This window comes from Pseudochaenichthys georgianus, chromosome 21, assembly GCF_902827115.2.
Source record: "Pseudochaenichthys georgianus chromosome 21, fPseGeo1.2, whole genome shotgun sequence".
NCBI lineage: Eukaryota > Metazoa > Chordata > Actinopteri > Perciformes > Channichthyidae > Pseudochaenichthys > Pseudochaenichthys georgianus.
In genome coordinates, this window is record NC_047523.1 from 26561261 (window position 1) to 26579611 (window position 18351).

The 18351-nt window shown below is 45.5% G+C and overlaps 1 protein-coding gene across 2 annotated transcripts in view; it reads right to left on the reverse strand.

The window, feature by feature from the left end:
- dop1b (DOP1 leucine zipper like protein B) overlaps window positions 1-18351 on the reverse strand; it is a 53296-nt gene that overhangs the window by 23672 nt on the left and 11273 nt on the right. Inside the window, exons 13-33 of one of the 2 annotated variants that reach the window (XM_034109735.1) lie at window positions 15479-15715; window positions 15084-15385; window positions 14754-14857; window positions 14463-14678; window positions 13544-13818; window positions 13305-13457; window positions 13049-13149; window positions 12750-12940; window positions 10687-12265; window positions 10391-10490; window positions 10033-10224; window positions 9771-9893; window positions 9531-9665; window positions 9382-9437; window positions 8807-8911; window positions 8379-8445; window positions 8135-8294; window positions 7504-7586; window positions 7304-7413; window positions 7066-7215; window positions 6777-6838 (exon numbers count right to left, since the gene is read on the reverse strand). In XM_034109735.1, the coding sequence (XP_033965626.1) occupies window positions 6777-6838; window positions 7066-7215; window positions 7304-7413; window positions 7504-7586; window positions 8135-8294; window positions 8379-8445; window positions 8807-8911; window positions 9382-9437; window positions 9531-9665; window positions 9771-9893; window positions 10033-10224; window positions 10391-10490; window positions 10687-12265; window positions 12750-12940; window positions 13049-13149; window positions 13305-13457; window positions 13544-13818; window positions 14463-14678; window positions 14754-14857; window positions 15084-15385; window positions 15479-15715 (4501 nt within the window). Of the gene's footprint in view, window positions 1-6776; window positions 6839-7065; window positions 7216-7303; window positions 7414-7503; window positions 7587-8134; window positions 8295-8378; window positions 8446-8806; window positions 8912-9381; window positions 9438-9530; window positions 9666-9770; window positions 9894-10032; window positions 10225-10390; window positions 10491-10686; window positions 12266-12749; window positions 12941-13048; window positions 13150-13304; window positions 13458-13543; window positions 13819-14462; window positions 14858-15083; window positions 15386-15478; window positions 15716-18351 lie in introns of both variants that reach the window. The other variant, XM_034109733.1, reaches the window with a different exon arrangement.

Sequence of the window (18351 nt, forward strand, 5' to 3'; positions counted from 1 at the left end):
TCTGTTCAGCTCGCCGGGAATATACACTGCTCTGATCGAGATCATGTGTGTGCGCGCCCAGCACAATAGCCGCCTGGCTGTGTCCAGCAGCTGCGCTGATCGTACACCTCCCTGACGATTTATGTAGGCTGCCGCCGTTTTGTTGTCTGTCCGAATCATCACATGATGATTCCACAGCAACGGGGCAAAGTGCTGAATTACTCTCCATACGGCGAGTAATTCCAGCGCATTTATATGAAGGGACATGTGCGGCGGCCACTGTCCCCCCACTGCCTGCGACATGCATGTTCCTCCCCACCCTGAGAGCGATGCGTCTGTAAACACCGAGGTGTGTGACGTCACTCTGCCGAGGGGAACCCCCACCGACAGGATGTGGGGATTTTTCCAGTAGGTCAGATCTAACCCTACGGATGGAGGAACGCACACCATGCGTCTCCTCTGACGCACGGGGTCGATGCGCAGGCGAATGAACCACCTCTGAAGTCTCCTCATGGAAAGGAGACCCAGGGGGATCACCACGTGACCAGCTGACATCATGCCCAACAGCTGCATCACGGAAAGGGCTGTCACCACCCTGCCGGGTGTGACGCGCCTGAGGAGAGAGCTGTCAGATTCTCCACTCTCCGCTGTGAGAGTCGTGCTCTCATGCGGGCTGAGTTGAATTCCATCCCCAAATACATGATGATCTGGGATGGAAGAGGATAGCTCTTCTCCCAATTGATTATGAAACCCAGGCTTGACAGGTGAGATACGAGCTGTACCATCTGTAAAGCAGCTTCCTCTCTGGAGCGAGCCAGCAACAGCAGGTCGTCCAGATAAAATAACTCTCTCATCCCTCCTCTGCGTAGCGGCTCCAGCGCCGTCTCCACACACTTTGAAAAAGTGCGTGGAGCCAGGGAATATCCGAACGGCAGTCGATTGACCTGGTACGATATTCCCTGGAATGAAAAACGCAGGAATTTTCTGTGTTTTGGGATGATGGTTATATGGAAGTAAGCATCCTTCAGGTCTGTAGAGGTGCACCAATCTCCCTGGTGAACACACTCCATTACCTGTTTGATTGTCAGCATGTGAAACGGTCTTTTCCGTATCACTCTGTTGAATGCTGACAGATCTAGGATGGGTCTCATCCCCCCGGCCTTTTTCGGGATAAGAAAATAACGGGAGTAAAACCCCCGATTTTCTTCCCCCTGAGGAACCCTGGAAATCGCACTTTTTACCAGGAGTTCCTGCAGCTCCGTCTGGAGCGCCAGGCACTGTTCTTGGGATGACAGAAGTGTTTCCTGAATCCCATTGAACTGCGGGGGGGGGGGGGGGGGGCAAATTGCAGAGAGTACCCTCTGCTGATCAGCCTGCTCATCCATCCGTCCATTAAACATAGCCGCCTCCACTCTGAGCATCGCTCTGAGAGCGGGCGTACCTGTTTTTGTTGTGCTGTGGTAGTCATGGTGACTAGCCATGCCAGAGCCCTTGCCGCCGTTGCTCGTGACGCAACCCAAGGGGGGCCCCACCCTAAAGGGCTGTGAAGGGGTCTCCACACGCTGCATCACACCCCGACTCTCATCCTGTCTCTGTTTATGAGAAGGCTCATAAACAGGACCCTGAGGCGGGTTTATGCTCCAACTTGTGGAGGTGTGTGCAGCAGGGTTTCCGTTAGCCGGTAATAACCGTTTTTTAGCTGGTAAAATTTATTAAAAACCGGTAAATAGAAAACCTGACGGTCAACATGTCTGGTAATAATTAGGGAGGCTCCGATCGATCGACCGCCGGTCATTATCGGCCGATATTCACTCTTAATAGTTTGATCGGTGCTCTCTATAAAGGCCGATCAGGAGAGCTGGATCTGATCGATATGGACATAAACGCGAGTGAAGTGTAACCGGACGCGAGAGAGAGATCAGATCAGCTGCTGAGTCAGACGGAGACACGCAGCTCTGCATGAGCACCTGAAGCCCCGCCCTCTGTTTAGCGGGCTGCAGGAGCTGCTTGAGAAACTGACGGGCTGTCAGGAGAGAGAGGGAGGGAGAGGGGAAAAGAGAGGATCCGTTTCTCCCGTGTTATTATTCAAATGTAATGTAAACTTTTGAATAATGTACGTTATCTACTACAAGTAGTTTGTTTGAATGTAATAAGTATGTTGTTTGTTGTATCATTTATTGAAAAATGAATCTGAATTTTTCGATCTGTTACGATTATAAACTGAAGCAATATAAAAATGAGCCCGTGAACTGAGTTTTAAACTGAAGCATATCTGCTCATAGTCCGGTAATTACATGCTAACGGAAACTCTGTCACACAACCCGTATTATTATTGAAATATGACCGGTAAGTTTCAAATTAGTCCGGTAAAATAAATTCTGCCCGGACATTTGACCGGCGAGAAAAAATCCTAGCGGAAACCCTGGTGTGCAGTGTTTTTCACCTCCTGCGTAACAGCCGTGCTAGGCTTAATACGACTGTGTGTAGGCACAACTGAGACAGAGGAAAAATCGCGCTGCTTGTTACCCGTAAGGATAGAAGCGGCCGATTTAAATGTCAAGCCCTGCTGTCTTATAACCGACTGGTTAAATACCGCAGGCTTATACAGCGAGCCTAGCTGTTTGCTAACCGTTCGATTAGAAACAGCTGGCTCCACCAGCGAGTCCCTCTGTCTATTAACCGACCGGTTAACAGCAGATGGATTATGCAACAAGTCCCGCTGCTTTTTAATCAATAGATTAATAGCAACCGGCCTGACTAGTGTGGGGGATACGTGAGACACAGGTGCTACAGACACACTGTTGAGATTTGAATCATTTTTATTGACCAATCTCTCTCTTCCCACATAACCCCCCCAAAGAGTCATCTTCTGTTCTGCTTCCTCGGAGGTTCTCTCGGAGGAGCAGACCAGGAGCGGGGGTTCTTCCTTCCCCTCCGACTCGCCGCCTGCAGATCCTGTCTCTGCGGCGGAGGAGCGGAGACCTGGGACGGAGCCCCTGCCGCTGCCGAAGGGCGGTGCTGACGCCATTGCTGCTCTCGCCGCTGCCCGCTCTGCCCCCGTTGAGACTGTAGCGGGGGCTGCGGATGCTGTCGTTGCTGACGCTGCTGTCGCTGCGGACGTTTGTCCTGTAGCCAGCTAGCATGACGCCTTATGTTGTCTGCTTGCTCTGAAGCAGACTTCATACCTTCCACCATGGCATGGAACTGTGGTCCAAATAGTCCGTCCGGACTAATTGGAGCCTCCAGAAGATCTTTTCCTGCACCCTCCGGTATATTCCCCTGCTGTAGCCAGAGATACCGGTGGACCTGTGTCGCCCATGCCGCAATCCGCGCCTGCGAGACTGCGACTGCTGCGCACAGGGTGAGTGCAGTACTGGCCGCCTTGCCTATCTCCTCAGCCTCCCCTGAGGACATAGTTTTAGACTGCTCCGACATTTCCACCATGGAGTTTGTCAGCAACGCTATGTTATTTGCCGCCCCTGACGCCTGGAAAGCACACTGGTGCATCCGGTCCGTCTGTTTGGCGACAAACCTGTCTTTGGTGGCAGCCAGCATGGGTTGCCGTCCGGAAACCGAGCTGGCCTGCCTAGCCCCAAAGAATGCTGTGAGGTTCGGCTCTAGCGGAGGCACGGTCGGGAAACCCACGTCCGTGAGTCCCTCCACTCTCGTGAGAGGCACGTATGTCCCTATCGCAGACCTCATGGCTCCAGGGTCCGCTGCCGCCCCCTCCTGGTACTTCCTTATGGCCGGGAAGCGTGGCCAGACCGGGTCCCTCCTGACCCTGTGTACCCGGGAGAACACCCCGGACATATCATCCGGCGGCGAGCTCTCCTGAGCTAGGGGAACGGGGAGATTTCTCCAGGCGGCCGCCTTGGATATGATCTCTGGCAGTTCCAGGAGAATCCCGCCAATCGACGGCAATGCCGTGTTGGCGGAGATAGGGATCACGGGATCATACACCGGACCTACACCGGTTTCCCTATCTGTCTCCTCCGTCCGGAGGGGAGAGATAATGGGGGAATCACCCGTTGATCCCTGTATGGAGGGGATGTAGTCGTCCGACTCGTGCCCTCCACTCTGATCCAGAAAATCAATGGCTTTGTCCCCGGAGTACTCCTCCCGGACGTGCCAATCGTCCTTGACAGCTGCAGCAGCGAGAGCGTCCGCTCTCTGCTGTCTGAGGGCCAGCGGGAGACGGGCACAATGCGAGCATGCTACCCCGGAATGAGAGCAGCGTTCGCATGCTCTAAAATTATTTTGATGAAATACTCTCCACCCTCCATAATTGCACTTGCTTCAGTTGCTTGCTACTTTTTAAAGGGCAGTGATGACAGTTACAGTACGAACTGAAGTTGATGCAATTTGATTGGATTGTGAGGCATGACGTGAGCCTCATGTGATTGGTCAATCCCTCAATTTTTTTTCACCAAGGGAAGCCAATTTCAGCTAGCCTCCTCTCGCAACAGAGAGTGCAATCTACTGTTTCACCATAACATCTAGAGGGGCGCTGTTTCACTCTTTGTAAAATACTCAGAGAATGGGGGAGAGACGGGCCGGCAGAATAATTACCGAAACTAAACGAAACGTTTTTATTTATTTATTAAAATTATAACTACAATCCTAAAAAACAGGGGAAGCCTGGCTTCCCTTGGCCTCCAGGAGAAAAACGCCACTGAGTTCAAGGGATAATTCTCACCCACCTCTTGCCGTGCACTTGTATGTGCCAGTTGAGCTGGTTCTTCCACCAGCTCAACTCTGTCCCTTATCATGAACGCAGGAGGCTGGCTGTATATCTGAACTCGCGCCCTCATCATTCTCTTCATCATCTTGCACTTGTTCTAAGTTGCTGCTGATAGTGCTTGTAGCAGCGCTGCTGCGAAAAAGGTCTGTCAATTTGCGACATTTATATGCTTCCCCTGCGAGTGACTTCACCTTTTTTTCTCTTGCCTTCTCGGCCTCACCTTTTTGTTTTTGTTTTCTTTGATTTGTATCCATGTTTTTTTATTCTCCCTGTCTGCCGTGGCGTCTAATCCCTTCACTTCCTGTGGCCGGTCTTTCTTCTTCTTCTTCGTGTGTTATTATTTGACAGATAAGAACCACACAACTGCATTAGCGGCCGCTGTCGCCCTCTGTCGGCCATCAGTGCAACTTAAATTATGATGTTCAACAATTTTTTTTAAAGGGCTGGCCGGCCGTTAACGGCCCTTGACGACCGGCCGTTCTGTGGTTCTCCAGATTCTACAGATGGCCAGTCCGCCCCTGGCTATTAGCTTAAAACTCGTCAGGCACTAGGAAGGATCACTTCTACTTCAGGGCAGGCTATGCAGTACGCAGGCTAATGTCCCGCAGAGGATGCCTCTCTGGTGGACTCCGGTACTGCACATTACTCCCGAGATGTTTTTGCAAGTGAAACATCCGGGGCTTTTCAGAAAACATCCGGGGCTTGAGCCCAAGTAGCCACCCCCTAACGCCGCCACTGGTCTGCTCCCCCCCCCCCACCGAGCCATGAACTGAAAGCTTGACATCTGATTTGAACACTTGGAAGCCTCCCTGTCACCAACCCTTGTGTCACTCAGATGAGACTAACGGCTTCACTTAGGGCATTTGGTTCAGAAATATGACTCTCGTTACCACAGAGTGGGTCGTTTGTTTTTTTGAGACTATTCATACTGCTATGCAGAGGATGCCTGTAAGTTGGCAAGCTGTTAAAAGCCCCTACTATTTTTAGTATAGGCCTAATGTCAGGGGCTTCTTACTGTCTAATTCTGCATGTATTCACATTATATGGACAATGTTTCCACCTGGAAAAACTAGAGGCTGCACGGTACTCGGACTACAATACAACCATTCTGTTCTGCTCTGACGATTCAATTGATGGATTCTACATCAAGACAATTAACTTTTATTGTTTCCAATGATAACGTCACCTTAAGTGGAGGAATGCAAACCTGTTTTCAAATGTAAGGTTTTGAGTTTGTTTGACATTTCTCAGTAATGGCACCCTCAGACACACACTATCATTCATGCTATGCCTTCAGTAGTTACTCAGATGTTAAGGGGATGAAGCTTTTCTTCCCAAATCTGATATGCTTTGTTTTTCAACAAAGGTATACATTTCCTGCATAATATATGTTTCTCACAATTTTTTTTTGTAAGCTGCACACAGGTGATACTGAGTCTTCTCGGTTGATAGATTGTAAACTATACCATGCTTAAATAGACTCCTAAGTTATTGTTTCATATGTGGGATGTGGAAGAGAGGAAAGACACAGATGAGAAAGTGTGATGAGAGAGGGATGTGGAAGAGAGGAAAGACACAGATGAGAAAGTGAGACAAGAGAGAAATGGGGAAGTGAGAGAAGACGGAGATAGGGAAGTGAGGAAAGAGGGAGATGAGGATGAGAGAGAGATGAGGAAGAGAGAGACAGATGGGAAAGTGAGAAGAGAGAGAGATGGGGAAGTGAGAGAAGAAAGAGATGGGGAAGTGAGAAAAGAGAGAGATGAGGAATAGACTCCTAAATTATTATTACATATGTGACATATGTAAGAAAAAGGAGGGGAGAGTCAATTATATTGAGTAATTGATTTCATATTGGAACATTTATTTCTCAAACCTATGTTTTATGGAAGAAGAAATGTATTTCTGATAAACTAATCTTCTATCAAAAGGTAAATGGTGAATTAATATAACATTTAGAATAATTGAGAAGGGGTTATATCCACAGGGACTAGCTCACCTTTAACTTACAATAACATTTCTCTCCGCACCACACACATTCCCTACAGGCTGTACTTACTCATCAGATCTTTAAACATGGTCTTCTCATGAGTCAGCAGATGGTCAGTAATGGATTTCCAACTTTAGAGAAAACAAGGAGGAGGACATTAGACATAGGTAATCCCCAATTCATTCATGTAATACAATTAAATACATTTTAGACTAATGACGTTTCATATTTACTTGAAATGAGTAATTTAGCATTCCAACACATCACAAAAAGTTCACCTTAAGAAATCTTACTTGTCCAAAAACAAAATAACCAACTAGTAGGCTAAGAGAGGGCAGCGGGTAAATAAGATGTTAACCTGGGAGCACAGGAGGCGTCCATGGTGAAGAAGAGGGGATCCATGAAGAGCTCAAAGACCTCCTTTTTCCAGGCCCTTTTGGTATAGGCATACCCACTCAGACTGCTCAGCAGCTGGGCTCCTGCTTCGAAGCTGGGCATGTTGTAGGCACTAGAGGAGAGAAAGGTAAGTAAGAAGACGTCTACAGAGACCACACAGACCAAAGCTGTTAGCATTGAGAGCCATGAACACTGATTACCTGTGGTTCTTCAGGTAGGGGAAAACATAGTACATGAGTCGAGTGATGAGAGGAACGGCCTTCTCCTTCTCATCACTGCGGTATATCATGTCCAGAAGTGGTGCCAAGACCTATTCAGCAAGAGAATGTGATAAACAATACAAACACAAAATAAGTCACGCATTTATTTTTCCTCATAAATAAAACTTAAGAAATCTTACCTCAGCCAGGAGAACCAAAGCCTGCACGCTGTAAGCCGAGGGGGCTGAGGAGGAGACCATGGTGCTCGCTTGAGCCATTGACTCTGACAAGGAGATAAGAAAGGAATAAGAGTTTTCTTTTTTTTCTGAAATGTTATATACCAAAATTATTAATTGAATAAACGAATAAATAGTTGTCTATGTAATCAATAATGAAAGTAATTGTTTGTGCTAGTTCTAGCAGCTGACCCCTTCTCTTAAGTTGAAAGTTAAGTTAAGTGAAACACTTTTCTCCATCCATGGAATACTATTTTTAAGTATTGACTTTACTTTTCCAGCTCTTCAATTTCTCTCTCAGTGATTTCAGCATGTCTCCATTCTTCTTTTATATTCCTCCTTTATCCTGTTGATCTTTTCCTACCACTTGTATATGACTAATCCAACCATTAAATAAAAATGTAACAACAAATCGGACTATTTGAAACAGTTTGTTTGGCTATGTGACTGATGTTATCAGGCGTGGCTGAGCCAATCATTATCAAGCACCTGAACTTTCCGTTTTATATAAATCCCCTGAAGTGTTCTCAACCAGTTAATGGGGATTGCAGATGAAGTCAGCTCACATGCATTTTACAGAAGTATGTCAAATTACCATAGTGGTCTCCATCCACATCTGCATCGTCATGCTCCTCTGCATCAGGGCACACCTGTGGCTGCACTTTGACCTCCAGGCTGCGGCTCAGCCAACTGGTCTGCTCCAGGGAGGAGCCTGCGATCCCCCCCACTGCCTCCAGGATCCGCTGAGTCACCTCCTGCACAATAACGGCACCATCAATATCACTACAGTGTCATAGCTAGAGCATTACAACATTACATTCTATATAGCTGACTCATACCTGCAGGTCTCTGGTGTACCTCTTATTGTCCAGGTTGGGGAGCCTATTGACAAAGTCATTGAGTATTCTGCAAAACAGAAACCATTAATAAGTAAGATATTTTTAATATAGGAGACCAACACATGTTATCCAATCCAATCCACTTTATTTCTATAGCACATTTTTAAAAACAGAGGATTTGCCAAAGTGCTTCACAACGAACATAACATTATAACCAAATATAATATTACAAGAATAGATAAGAGGCACACATAAGAATAAATACAAGGCACATAAAGGCTATGGACAGACAATAAAAGCATACAAATAGGTAGAGAATATTAATGTCATAGAGTGCAGTGCATTTATCAGCTGTTTAAATAAAGGGACTACACCTGCTTTTTGTTGTGCAACCCTGTATTGTACAATTGACTGTGTGGAAAACTGACCCCAGCAACAAGAAGTGGCCGGGCGGGGCCAGGTTGAGCTGAACAGATTCCCGTAACAAACTCAGGAGAGGAACCACGTTTTCCTGCAGAGTCTGAGCTGAAATGCTACAAATAAAGAGAAATTATTAGATTCAAGTCGATTTTATAAATAGAGCATTTTAAAAACATACCAGTTAGACAGTTCTAAACAACATCAATACTTTTGCAAAAAAGATAATCACTTGACAAAAGTAGCTGAATATAATGCATAAATACACAGAAACAAATACATTCATGCATTTAAGATGAATGCAAATCACATCTTTAATCATTGCAGGGGCAGGCAAGAGTAAGTGGGCCTTAAGACACATTTTAAAGGATTCAATAGATTCTGCTGTATTATATTATACTTTCATGGAGACTGTTCCAGCAGCTACTAAGAAAGCCCTGTCTCTAAAGCGTCTTCAAGAAGATTGTAGAATAGTTAACAATAAATAATATATAATAATAAGGAACATTTGTAAATTGTAATTGTAAATCTGTCTTATATTTGTATTCAACCCGAGGTGAAAACTTGCATTGCATGTCATAATTACCTCTGGATATAGGTGTAGCTAAATTGAAGCATTGGTATATCTACCAGTGTTGACTTCTGATGGAGAGAAAAGTAAAACATGAAACATGTACTTCGGAAAATTCCAGAATACACGTGTTGAGAGCTGTGCCTGTATGTGTTTTTGTATACCTGGTCCCCTTTGATCTGATGTGGTCTTTTCACCACCTCCTTGACCAATTGTAGGATGGTATCCGTGTGCAGGGTGTGCAGTGATTTGACCAGAGCCACAATGGTTAGACGAGACTCACTGGCCACAGGTAAAACCTAAAGAGTGAGAGAGTTATGATGCCAACACATGCAATAACGTTTCTTTGTGAGATAGACGTGTATATGTTCTTTCCAGATTTCTATAAAAACTGCAGTTCTTACTTTGTTTTTATGTCTCCTTTTACTCTTCCTGCTGCTCCACACTGCTCCCAGTGAAGCCATGAGCTGAATCCCATAAGGCCCAGTTAGAGGGACCAGGAACTCCAGTATCCGCTGCCGTAAGATCTAAACAACGAGTGAAAAGAATAACATATGCACATGGTTTAAGGAGAACATGTGAATGTGCAGGGTCGACACAACCTAAATGACACAGATCTGTGATTACATATATTTAGAAAGGCATAAATGTGAATGTAGCACACACCTTGGTGCTTTTAAAGTAGACAGAGGTAGAAGTATGTCTGCTGCTCTGGACAGTGTCTGCTCCACGTGTCTGAAGCTCTTCCCTCATGACAACTCCCCACAACAACGCCATGCTACTGAGCATGTCCGGTAGTGCCTCGATCACAGCGTTGCGTGCATTCCGAACATCCACAGGATCGCAGGCCACAAAAGACTGACAGAGAGAAAGAGAAAGGAAAATGGGTATTTAAATTCTTATTCAAATAAGATATTAATATGCATGTGTGTGTGTGTGTGTGTGTGTGTGTGTGTGTGTGTGTGTGTGTGTGTGTGTGTGTGTGTGTGTGTGTGTGTGTGTGTGTGTGTGTTTCATTCCTCACCCTCTTGTTGTCCAGTAGACAATAGTGTGTAATGGTGGTCAGGCCCTCCAGCAGAGTGAGAGGGTAGTCAGGGGAAATGTTTTCCCTTCTACCACTCAGGCTGTTCGAAACAAAGAACAAACCTCATAAATAAAAAGTGTCTTAATTTAGAAATGTTTTATATGGGTTTTAGTCATGGTTTCTTTACTGTCTCATTTTAAATGTCAGTAGAAATACCTTAACATTGAAAAGGACAAATTGTTACAGTGTAAAAAAACTATGGTACTGAGAGACTCTGTTTTTAAATGGTGCTCTACCTCGGGTTTGTCTTCCCTCCATCATGCTCGTAAAGCTTGACCAGCTCGTCCAAGTTCCTGCAGATCTGACTGATGAGTGGAGCCACAATGATGCCTAACGATCGACCCAGGTATGGCAGCGAGGAGCACAGCAGTGACACCCAGTGGGGGTGCATGGAGTAGCCGTACTGTGGCTGCAGTGCCCTGGCTGCGGCAGAAACAAACATTCCCTGTGCTGTGATGGGATGGCTCTGGACGTACTGGGCGGCCTTGATGGACTGCTGAAAAAGAACCGCAGTTTGCCATTCACGAGCCAGCGGGGTGGTGGCAGTTGGGGATTCACGAGGCTCTGCGGGCTGGCCAGACGCCGAGGCAGCCCCGCACACATGGTACTCCAACACTATGAGAGCCTGGAGGAGTTTCAGTAACTCCATTTGCAAGGGGTACTGTTCCTGTCCGCCTCCTGCTCCAAGATTCACCAGACTCTCCTCCGACAGGCCGCCCTGCTCCTCCAGCAGCTTCACACCCTTTGGGGGTCCCTTGTCCGTTCCCCTCTGACCGGCATACATGGATGCGGAAAGTGTAAGCAGAGCATATTGCTGCACTTTACACTCTGACAGGAGTCTGTGGATGGGCTCCATACTGGCCCCGTTGCCCTCTTGTCCCTGTGCGATGCAGCCGAGCTGGTTCACCATGCGGGTCAGCACCCCCACACTCTTCACCTGAACCTCCCTGTTTCCCTGCAGGTCAAGGGGACCCAGGCTCAGATAGGAAGGGTATTGTGAGCGCAGGAACCTCAGGCACAAGGACACTAGCAGTTCAATGAGCTGGGATGGGGGCACAGAGGGGGAGGAGGAAGGAGAGAGGAGGCCGCCGTAGAAGCCCTGACCTCCCTGAGCCTGCTGGTGGCGCTGCAGGAGGTTGGAGACCAGGTTTAAATGTGCAGCAGAGCTCGTGTCCAGAGAAGTGTAGGAGAGTGCGTCCACCAGAGGACACTCAGCACTGCTCCTCATCAGACTGTCTAAAAGAGCCAAGCCTTGCAGCAGATGGCGCCACCCGCCCGCCACAGGGTACAGGAGCACATGGCGGAACAGAGAGTCAATGGCCTCTCTCTTCTCATGCTCCTGTTTCAACAGGCGAGACCGGGCTATTGCCTCCAGCTCCAAATCTTCCTCATCCTCGCTTGACAGTGAATCAGACGCCTGTGTGTGACCGGACTCTATCCTCCGCAGGCCGTTGAGCACTCCTGCTTCCTCAGTGCTGGGGACAGAGCCGGAGCTGGAGTTCTCCGTGGATAACTGGGCACCACTAGTGTCAGCTGACTCAGTGTGTTCGCTCTCTGCTTCCTCCTCCTCCTCCTCCTCCTCCTCCTCCTCCTCTCTATCCTCCTCTTCTGTCACTTCGCTCACACTTCTAGACAACGCTAAAGTGTCTGGTTCTTTGGCCAGCTCCGGCCCACTTTCCAGCTCTGCCCACAGGGCTTCCCGGTCCAAAATGTTCATGAGATTTAAGGTGGTGACCTCTGTTGCCATGGAATCTGCAGATGTCCCAGATGTTTTGGTGGAGCTTCGACTTCTGTTGTTCAGAGCTTTCACATTACCTTTAGGAAATAAAAACACAATTAGAGCCAAACCAAAGATATTCATACAATTTAAATATTATCATAGAAGCACCGACCATGACCAGTGATCAGCCAACTAGTCTCATATATGATGTTTTATTAAAATGTACACAAACATGATGTTTTTAATGCTGTTTACACGGTTGCAGCTGCAGCACACAATTCATTCAGACACACACACACAACATGTTTTTCCTTTGTTCTTTCTTCTTTAGAACATCTGCAAGTCCAAATAAGCTGTGGCGGAACAGCCAAAAACCCATTCGAAACATATTTGAAATTTGTTTTCAGTGAGAGTGAGAGAAGGTACAGTAACTTGGTACAGTTTTAGAGAAAATGTAAAGAAAACCTTGCATCGTCAGAAATCGGAACCCAAAGGTCAGACTTTTAAAAGATCGGGAATTAAAATAGGTGCATCTCAACATCCACAGCATTTGCAACACATGCTGACAGATACACTTACCAACAGTGAGATTCTGTTTGATGCTCTGAATGGAGCAGCGCTGTGTGGAGGGGTGGAGCAGCATCAGCAGGATGGGCTCCAGGATCCGGATGACATCATTGAGGGACAGAGCCCTGATCAGCCAGCACTGAGCTGCTGCACTGATTGATCCGTCTGTACAGCTCAGACTGTCCACCACAACACACAGAGACCTGACAGAGACGCACATTTTAAGAACAGTTAGATTTTGAAAATAAAGGAACCCAACATCCCATGTCTTAATCATAATAATGTCTGTCTGTACTGTATTATGCACTAACCGGTCAAATGAGCGATTAATAGACGTGATCCTGTTGGTCTGGATCTCCCGGGTCAGGTGCCACAGAACAGTGAAGCGGTGTAGTGCTTCCAGCCTAACAGACTGAGGCAGACAAACACAAGGATAACTTTTTACACTGTTCTTCAACTTGCCACATTAGTAGTACCTCTCTTTATGTATCCTGTTAAAGCCGACACACGGGAGAGCATTACATTTTGTGAATAAATTGTGTTCAGTGTGTTTGCAGGCTTACACACCTTGTCTTTGTGCAGTAGCGCCTGGCAGATGATGTCTTCACAGATGGACGCCGATGGAGCCAAACAGTGAAGCCTGTAAAAGAGCTCCACACAGGAAATGTGCTGCTCTCTCCTCTCCGTGTCCAGCTGGTTCCACAGAACCTGGGACACCCTCTGAGTCACGGGAAATAAAGATGAAATACTACATTTAAATTGAGCTTCATTGAGCTACAACATCATTTTCCATTTTATAATCTAACCTGGTAGAAATCTGTGCCTTCCTCTATGACACGAAGCATAGCAGGGTAGATGGGGGGCACAGTGACCATCTGCAGCCGCTCACTCAGAGGGTTGGACTCAGATCTTTGGTAGCGCTTGTGTTTGTCCTGGATGACCAGCGCTAAGGACTGGGAATGGTTGATGAGCTCCAACAGGGAGGACACTGCAGTGTGCTGGATGTTGTAGTCTCTGGACAGGGAGCACAGTATCATCAAGGACCTCAACCACACCGGTAGGCTGTCCACATCCATCCCACCTACGGAAAACAAAATCGCATTGTCATTTCTGTGGGGGTGTAGTCTGTGATTCTGTGTCAAATCAGGCGATTAACTCCTCAAGGTCTACTGGCTGTCAATTCTGTGTGGGGGTGGAAAACATTTCCATTCACATATTTTATTAAAGTTTTTGAATAAAACCTCAAATGTAGGCAAACAAATATTAATTGAAGCAGAACATTTGTTTGATACAAATCTGATGTTGATTTTTAGAAATGATAAGATCTATCTTTGATCAATGCATTTCGACTTTTGGACTTTGACAGTTACAGAAATGTTCTGTACCAGAGAGAGGGCAAGAAAAGGTGGAAAGTGGACTCAGTTTCTCCAAGTTCTAAATCAAAATAATGTAAATGTCAACATTATAAATGAGGCTACTTATCGGTACAGCCCTACAAGCCACATACATATCATCTTTTCGGCAGGGGAATGCCATAGGCAGTGAGAGTTAAATCTGGCACAGGCTGAGGTTCTCAAAGAGCACTGACGGGATCTATTCATATTTCTTTGGTTGCCGAGTTCAACTATGATCTATCTTTCTGTCTAGAATTGCAGCTCCCACCTTTAAAGTATGTAGCTGACAACAGTATTAAATCAGCTGGATAAATAACTTCTCTGTGCTGACCTGTGTTGCCAAACATGTGAGTGTGGAGATCCAGAGTCTCCTTTTCGCTCAGGTAGATGGGGAAGGTGGTGCACTCCAGCAGCAGGTGGCAGGTGGCGGTGAAAGCCTGTCGACCGGCCTCAGAGATCTCCGCCCTGCTGCGGGGCATGAAGCCGGCCGCCCAGTCCAGATGCCCCCGCTCCTTCTTCTGCTCTGTGGGGGCTGCTGGGGGCGGGCCTTCAGATACAGGGCGGGGTTTAAACTTGTGTGGATTGAACAGTTCACTCAGTTTGTCTTTAATTTCCCGCCCACCTTTGGCCTGTCCCGATGTCTTCTGATCCACAGAAGCAGCAGTAAGGTCGGGCTGAGCTTCTTTCTCCGATGCCCTGACGTCCTCCACCTGCACCAGCAGGTATCTGAAACATTGAGGGAAAGTATTTATAAAAATCACACTAAATAAAGAAGAAGAAGAAACACATTGATTGTATCCCAAAGGAGAAATTCAGGTATTCGCTCAGTTGTGATTACACACAGTACAATACACAGTAAGTCTGAATACATATACATAGATATATATACAAACACATAATAAAGGAGGTCAATGTAGGTTACGGGTAATTCAACAATGTCTCAGTAGTTTACCTGGTGCTTATGAAGGCCAGGATGTCCTGCAGACACTGGCTCATGTTGTCTACGCTGCCTCCCCTCCTCCACACTCCCTCGGCTTCTTTGCAAACTCCATTTCCCTCCTCCCTGATCCCCATGACTCGTGGGAGATGCTGCTCTGATGGTGAGGCGCTGATTCCCAATCCGCTGTCTTCGGACCTGAGTGTTGGGTAAACACCGTTTGCCTCCTCTCCTCCATCTCTCTTCAGCTCCTCCTCTGCATGGTGACCATTAACCTGGCCAACCTTGCCATCCTCCTCTCCCTCCTTCTCAATACCCTAGATAGAGTACAACCCATGTTAAGTCACAGTAAAACATAACAAATAAATAAAAAAAGCAACACTACATGGTTCTGACTGTAAATGCCTCACCTGATTTGTTTTGCTTTCCTCCTCCGCTGACTGAAACTCCAGCTCTTCTGTCTGGGACCCTGCCTCATTGTCCATATAAGCTACAGGCATCTGGATCTTACTCAGGACCTTGAAGGAGGCGCGGAGACCCTGGGTGACATCTTCCAGGCTGATTGAGTCCATGTGGCTGTGCAGGGTCCGCAGCATGGTGCCCAGCATCTCAGGGAGGAACTGGGACTGAATGTCAGCATGGAGCTCCTGTGGGAGAAAAAACAACATAAAACACACTATTTGTGTACACAGGGTTCATACACTTTTTCATCAATGATTTTTAATGATTTTTCCATGACTTCTCAATGACCTTTACCTCATTTTCCATGACCAAACAAAAATTACCACTGAAAATGGTTTATTTGAACATGGAACAGGAAAATAAGGTCTGCATATGAAACATGTAGTGCCCATCTAAAACAAATCAAATAGTAGGCTTACTAGCTTCTACACGCTAAAGCAACTGTAGTCAGGGATGCAAACTAATCAGGTATGAAAAAGGTGACAAGGATCCGAGCCCCCCGACCCCATGGCATATCGGCTTTAAAATTAGGAATAACAGATGATTTTAGCAGTCAGAACAACTAAAGCAGCAGTGTTAATAATAACAGAAACGCCAAAGAGTCACATCTCATAGAAATATATAAAAGCATTTATTTTAATTGTGTAGCAGTCAGTTTATAATTTTGACAGCACTGTTGAGCATTTTGAAAATGTATTTTCATGCCTCTGTGCAAGGCTTAGTCTTTCTATCTTTATAGCCACTGGTGTAAAGTAACTAAGTTCATAAACTCAACAAGTACTATACTTGGGTACAATTTTGAGATACTTGTACTTTATTTAAGTATTTCAATGTTTTGCTACTTTGTACTTCTACAGTTCAGAGGTACATGGTGTGCTTCTACTCCTCTACAGTTCAGAGGTACATGGTGTACTTCTACTCCACTACAGTTCAGAGGTACATGGTGTACTTCTGCTCCACTACAGTTCAGAGGTACATGGTGTACTTCTACTCCACTACAGTTCAGAGGTACATGGTGTACTTCTGCTCCATTACAGTTCAGAGGCACATGGTGTACTTTTCCTCCACTGCATGTATTTAATACCTTTAGTTACTTCACAGATGTGGATGAATGATGTGAAATATAATCAAGTGTTAAATCAGACTTTAGTTCCACCTGGAGTAAATTCACAAGCTACCCTGCAGTATACAAAGTCATTCAAACTAGCTGCACCTTCACCAGCTTTGAGAACACTTTCATGATCAATCATTATAAAACATATCATATATATAATTCTGAAATGGACCAATCTGCACAATGACTACTTTTACTGTCGCTACTTTAACTATATTTTGATGATAATACTTTTGTACTTTTACTTGAGTAACATTTTGAATGCAGGACTTATACTGTAACAGAGTATTCCTACACTCTGGTACTTCTACTTTTACTCAAGTACGAGATCTGAGTACTTCTACTTTTACTCAAGTACAAGACCTGAGTACTTCTACTTTTACTCAAGTACGAGATCTGAGTACTTCTACTTTTACTCAAGTACAAGACCTGAGTACTTCTACTTTTACTCAAGTACAAGATCTGAGTACTTCTACTTTTACTCAAGTACAACATCTGAGTACTTTACTTTTATTAAGTACAAGATCTGGGTACTTCCACTTCTACTAAAGTACAAGATCTGAGTACTTCTACTAAAGTACAATATCTGAGTATTTCTACTAAAGTACAAGATCTGAGTACTTCTACTCGAGTACAAGATCTGAGTACTTTTACTTTTCTGAGTACTTCTACTTTAACTCAAGTACAAGATCTGAGAACTTCTACTTTTACTCAAGTTCAAGACCTGAGTAGTTCTACTTTTACTCAAGTACAAGATCTGAGTACTTCTACTTTTAAGAACAACATCGGAGTACTTCTACTAAAGTACAATATCTGAGTATTTCTACTAAAGTACAAGATCTGAGTACTTCTACTCAAGTACAAGATCTGAGTACTTCTACTTTTAAGAACAACATCCGAGTACTTCTACTAAAGTACAAGATCTGAGTACTTCTACTTTTACTCTAGCACAATATCTATACTTATACCACCTCCGTTTATAGCCTATGAAAAAAACTATTAGAAAACGAAGGCTAAAGCTAACGTTAGCAGATAGTGACAATGTATGCTAGCTTGCTAGCTAGCTCAACGATTCCTTAAATGATATTGCGACAGAAAAACTTTTCAGTTCACATCACGCTCTGCCGCTCTGCTCTGAACACCTGAACGGCCCGTTCTAACAGCTGTTCACCAGCGGTGCAGTCTGTGCCACAGTGACTCCGCACAGTTAACGAACGCACCGTAGCTAATGTAGCTACACTGACCCTCATCCAGCAGCAGAGTTCAGCCGACAGGCAGGAAGACTCGAGCACACAGTTTGCGCTTCATATATTAAAAAATAACACCATGCGCGTCATGATGGCACATAACAGCTCGCGACCGCAGATTATTTCGGCGATTAGATAAAATGTAAATTATATTTGACGCAACTTTAGTTACATTTCCATGACTTTTCGAAAACTTTGGGAAAAATATTGTTTTCCATAACTTTTCCAGGGCCTGGAATTTGCATTTTGAATTTCCATGACTTTTCCAGGTTTTCAATGACCGTACGAACCCTGTGTACAGTAAACATGTTTTTCAGCTGTAGGCTATATATGACTCAGACTTGGGTAATTTAACACTGAATAATCTTCAATATTTGTTTAGTGGGTAGGCCTACCGGAAGCTAACCGTTTTCTCTATTTAAGCTATTTGCTTTCCATTGGTCATGTACAGTATTTGTTA